At 34.4% G+C, this 6085-nt stretch overlaps 1 protein-coding gene across 1 annotated transcript; it reads left to right on the top strand.

The window, feature by feature from the left end:
• Positions 1-209: 209 nt before the first annotated feature.
• Positions 210-5833, top strand: thoc3 (THO complex 3). The gene is given in 7 exon segments (XM_073821000.1): positions 210-237; positions 240-424; positions 2963-3119; positions 3207-3411; positions 3499-3660; positions 4951-5051; positions 5132-5833. Coding segments are annotated over 7 exon segments (1002 nt in total). The 3' UTR covers positions 5296-5833.
• Positions 5834-6085: the final 252 nt, after the last annotated feature.

Here is a 6085-nt window from a genome sequence, read left to right as displayed (position 1 = left end):
CTTTTTACATAGTAATTTCAGCTTAATTATAATATGTTATCCCATAAATCTTTTCATCTCATTTATTTTTTATCAAAGCATGCTCTATTTTTCCTTTGTGACTGATGCGGGTTACCAAATTCTATTTATAACCAAAGACTATTGGTATAACTTCAGTATGTAATGTCACTCCCGTACTCCAGGTGGCGGACAGTAACTTACGGGTAAGGATGCAGCTTAAATACACGGCGAAGGAGCAGCAAGCATGGCGTCCTCATACTATCAGGAGATGCAGGAGGTTTTCAGGAATAACAATAAAAGCAGAGAGTTCCCGGCTCACAGTGCTAAAGTGCATTCGGTAGCCTGGAGCTGCGATGGAAAACGACTGGCATCCGGATCCTTTGACAAAACCGCCAGCGTGTTCGTCCTGGAAAAAGACCGACTGGTAAGGTTTGAGTTATCATCTGCAATATACATTATACAAGTGAATCATACAGTATGGGGATTATTGGTAGGCCTAATATCGTATATTAAAACGACATTTCGATAATTATAGTTAGTTCTTGCAGTTTTTTTTTTTTTTTTTTTTTTTTTTTACAAACTTAGTCTATAGTAAAAATAATAATAATATGGGGTCACCAGGGAGCTTTAAAACTGTTTTTGCTATTTCGTTCAAATGGCCGAAATTCACTGGGAGACTCTAGCTTCGGGGGTAGGGGCGGTTAATAATGGTCATTTTAGATGTCCTTTCGGTTGTATTTAATTATAAAACCCTTTATAATCTATAATAACATTAAACTTATGTCATATTTTCTCTAAACTTTCTTGGATATTAAGACAGGCACCTGCAATTATGGACAAATTAAAGAATTGTTGTAGGCCTATGTTGTGTGATCCTATTGAAAAAAAAAAACAAAAAACAACAACAACGTAGGAACACCTTCTGATCACATGACAGAAATGAACTTTCCCATTATAAAGCGATATTTGACTCCTTGAAGTTTATTTATTTATTTTTTTACCTTTGTAATGCCATTTTTCGTGACTGAAATTAAATGAAATTTTAATTAAACAATAAATTAAATACTACTGCATACTGAATCTATTATTCACATCGTTTATACACTTTGTTATAATGAAATACAAAAACTGCAGTCTGCTTTCACAATCTGTACTGCGCTGTCTATTGATGTCCACAAATTAACAAATTACAGTGCCTGCAGCATTTCTGTCATAAACAAATGGCAAAATATTAAAGATTGAGTGGACATTTGAATTAAATGTTTGTTGAGTCAATATTAAACAAGGTTTAGAAGTTTAAAAAACAATCGTCAGGCCGTTGGCACCCTCTGCAGCCATTTGTTATAATGCATAATGTACATTAGCTTTACTGTTTATAATACATTATGTATTTGAACAGTTTTAACTTTTGTTAAAAAAAAAACATATGACTACTTGCTTTTGATAATTTATTTGAACTAATTATCATTGCCTTGTTGCTATTATATATGTACTCAAGTCATTTTAAAGGCTATTGTTAACTTAGGTCTATTTTATTATTACAAAAATATGTATAATTATCCGATTACTCGATCAACCACTAGAATAATTGACAGATTACTCAATTACCAAAATAATAGATAGTAACAGCCCTAATTTTAAGTGTTACCATGATGGCTGTAACTACAGTCGTGGCCAAAAGTTTTGAGAATTACATAAATATTGGAAATTGGAAAAGTTGCTGCTTAAGTTTTTATAACACCAATTTGCTTATACTACAGAATGTTATGAAGAGTGATCAGATGAATTGCATAGTCCTTCTTTGCCATGAAAATTAACTTAATCCCGAAAAAACTTTCCACTGCATTAAGAAGGCTTCAAGGCGTCCAAGAAAGTCCAGCAATCGCCAGGATGGTCTCCTAAAGAGGATTGAGCTGCGGGATCGTTGTGCCACCAGTGCAGAGCTTGCTCAGGAATGGCAGCAGGCAGGTGTGAGCGCATCTGCACGCACAGTGAGGCCAAGACTTTTGGAAGATGGCCTGGTGTCAAGAAGGGCAGCAAAGAAGCCACTTCTCTCCAAAAAAACATAAGGGACAGATTGATCTTCTGCAAAAAGTATGGAGAATGGACTGCTGAGGACTGGGGCAAAGTCATATTCTCCGATGAAGCCTCTTTCCGATTGTTTGGGGCATCTGGAAAAAGGCTTGTCCGGCGAAGAAAAGGTGAGCGCTACCATCAGTCCTGTGTCATGCCAACAGTAAAGCATCCTGAGACCATTCATGTGTGGGGTTGCTTCTCATCCAAGGGAGTGGGCTCACTCACAATTTTGCCCAAAAACACAGCCATGAATAAAGAATGGTACCAAAACACCCTCCAACAGCAACTTCTTCCAACAATCCAACAACAGTTTGGTGAAGAATAATGCATTTTCCAGCACGATGGAGCACCGTGCCATAAGGCAAAAGTGATAACTAAGTGGCTCGGGGACCAAAACGTTGAAATTTTGGGTCCATGGCCTGGAAACTCCCCAGATCTTAATCCCATTGAGAACTTGTGGTCAATCCTCAAGAGGCGGGTGGACAAACAAAAACCCACTAATTCTGACAAACTCCAAGAAGTGATTATGAAAGAATGGGTTGCTATCAGTCAGGATTTGGCCCAGAAGTTGATTGAGAGCATGCCCAGTCCAATTGCAGAGTTCCTGAAAAAGAAGGGCCAACACTGCAAATACTGACTCTTTGCATAAATGTCATGTAATTGTCGATAAAAGCCTTTGAAACGTATGAAGTGCTTGTAATTATATTTCAGTACATCACAGAAACAACCTAAAATCAGTTTAGCAGCAAACTTTGTGAAAACTAATATTTGTGTCATTCTCAAAACTTTTGGCCACGACTGTACTGTAAGTTTAGGTTATATGCAATTATTATGTTTTGTGCCCTTATCATCTTGCTCATTTTTGACTCAATATTGAATGTATCAGGTGAAGGAAAACAACTACCGAGGGCATGGAGACAGTGTGGATCAGCTGTGCTGGCATCCCACCAACCCTGATCTGTTTGTCACCGCATCAGGAGACAAGACCATCCGCATCTGGGACGTACGGACCACCAAATGCATGGCCACGGTCAGCACCAAAGGTGAAGCGCTAAACCTGTCTAAATCTGTCATATCTGTTGTTATTAGGAGGGTTATTCATGTGTGGGATTTTCTCTGACAACTTCTAGGGGAGAACATCAACATCTGTTGGAGTCCTGATGGTCAGACCATTGCTGTAGGCAACAAGGATGATGTTGTGACTTTTATTGATGCCAAGACGCACCGTCCCCGGGCCGAGGAGCAGTTTAAGTTCGAGGTCAATGAGATCTCCTGGAATAATGATAACGACATGTTTTTCCTGACAAACGGAAATGGCTGTATTAATATATTAAGGTATGTTTGGTTGTAGTTGGAAGAGGCTGTGCAGAATATTTGGGTGATTTCATGAAATCAAATGACATGGTTATGTCTTTGTTTCAGTTATCCTGATCTCAAGCTCATACAGTCAATTAATGCTCATCCATCCAACTGCATCTGCATTAAATTCGATCCCACGGGCAAGTATTTTGCCACAGGAAGTGCAGATGCGCTGGTCAGCCTGTGGAACGTGGAGGAGCTGGTGTGTGTGCGCTGCTTTTCCAGGTTAGTTCAACATCTTTTTGACTTTTTATCTCACAATATTGGTATGTCATCATTTTGACTTTTCATCTCGTAGCGTTTCATTTCATGTCATAAAGACTTTTTGAAATGAAGAATTTAATTTTATAATTATGGCTTTTTATTTCAGAATTATTATATTGTTTGCCATATGTGACCCTGGACCACAAAACCATTACTTTGTCATAATTTTGACTACTTATCTCATAATTATGATTTTGACTTCTGAATTTATTAACATATGACTTTTTTTAGCATTTTATCTGGTGTTTTATGTCATAAGCATTAAAAAAAAAATACTTTTGAAATAATAAAAAAAAAGATTTGTTTGGGTTTTCAAATAAGGTTTAATACTTAGAATTTGTACTTTTATGCTATAATTTTTCTAATAATTTTAATATGGTATGTTATAATTTCTGAAAAAGTCTAAATTGACATAAGTATGACTTTTTATTTAATAGTTTTTACTTTTTAGATCATGAACACTTTTTGAAATTAACTTTTAGAATAAAAAAAATCAGTTTTTTTCTTGTCTCATGATTTCTACTTTTTGTCAATTGTTCTAATAATTTTACCATGGTATGTTATAATTTTGACTTTTGAAAGTTTTTATGCCATAAAAACACTTTTTTTTTATTGACTTGAAGTTAAGAAAATGTTTAAATACGCTTTTACTAATAATTTTAACATTTTATGCCATACATTTGCTAATAATTTTAACATAGTATAACATAATTTTGACTTCAGTCAAAATGGACAAAAGTATGACTTTATTTAATAGCTTTTACTTTTTGTCATGGAAACAGTTGTACTACTTCTCATCATATTTACTTTAAAAAAAAAAAGTTTTTACTTATGCCATGGAAACACTTTGAAATAGACGAATAAGACAAAAAAGTTTATTTTTTTATTTATTAAATTAATTTTTTATATTTTTTTTAAATATTGCCTTTGCAACTCACTCGAATAAGTGAGTGAAATATAACTGTGAAATAAATTAAAGCTAAACAGAAATACAAAAAAAGGCAAAAATTCTGAAAGCTAAAATAAAAATACAAGCTAATTCAAAAATGTTAATATATTTAACAATGTTATTACATATGTTTGTTATGTATGCACTGTAAGAAACAGAAGAAATATGCAATTAATCTAACCTGTAAGTAGATTCTGTAATAAGTTATTTATTTTAAATCAATTAATTTATTTGTGTTGGTCACTTTCAACTTTGTTTTCACATTAAATAATATTTTCATTATATTTTAAATCCTACTACAGACTAGACTGGCCTGTGCGGACACTTAGTTTCAGTCACGATGGTAAAATGCTGGCGTCAGCCTCCGAGGATCATTTCATCGACATTGCTGAAGTTGAAACAGGTAAACAGATATTTTGAAATATCATAATAGCTTGAATTGGGTTGTACCGACTGACGTTTGTTGTTGTGTTATTGCTGTAGGTGAGAAGCTCTGGGAGATTCAGTGTGAGTCTCCAACCTTCACTGTAGCGTGGCATCCAAAGAGACCGCTGCTAGCGTACGCCTGCGACGATAAAGAGGGCAAATACGACAGCAACCGAGAGGCAGGGACCGTCAAGCTTTTTGGACTTCCTAATGACTCCTGAGCAGACTCCTAGAGTTTTAATGTGTTCAGGATTATTTCCCCTCATTTGATGGATAGTTCATTCGATATTGTTGCTTCGTATGAGATTTCTAATTATTTTGAAATAAAAGCTGTAAATAGTTCAAAAATGTTTTGATGTTCAGCTCTCATATTACTTGAAGAGTTCCTGAATGATCAAGGTATCATTGATAAGCATAAATAACTACTGCCTGCAGCTTCTCTATAGAACATAAGAAATATGTTCTTCTGTTTCCAAAATCTCGCAGAGCTTGTTTTTGTTGTCCCGTAATTGACTTTTGCCATTTTGACCAAAAAAAAAAAAAAAAAACTGTTTTGGATTTCATTTTTCATTTTCACCCTAACAATCTTGTTCAAACGCATGACTTGTGTCTCAAGTTTCAGAAATGACCAGCAGAGGGCATCACATGCTCAAAGGAAACAAGGCATTGCTATGTCTAATATGGGCGTTTTTTTATGTTGACCTTTTTCTATAGAAATAAATGTACTGTATTTTTTAAATAAAAATGTTTCATGAAGTATGATTGACCTAAAAGCTTTATTTTTTTGTTTGTTTATATTTTCTATTTTTATTTAGTTTTTATTTATTTACATTTCTAGTTTTATGTTTTTCATCTATAAATTTATGTTTATTACAATTAACAAAACTTTTTTTAAGTTTTAGTTTTAGTCTGACACTGCATATGAGAGGAAAAAGAAAAACTGAAATAGAAAAGTCACAAAACTGATTTTTTTTTTTTTTTTTTTTTGTTAGTTTTGGGCCTGGATCTTTC

Source organism: Garra rufa, chromosome 16 (assembly GCF_049309525.1).
Source record: "Garra rufa chromosome 16, GarRuf1.0, whole genome shotgun sequence".
NCBI lineage: Eukaryota > Metazoa > Chordata > Actinopteri > Cypriniformes > Cyprinidae > Garra > Garra rufa.
The sequence above is the reverse complement of the archived record's forward strand: the minus strand, read 5'-3'. Positions and strand labels throughout refer to the sequence as shown.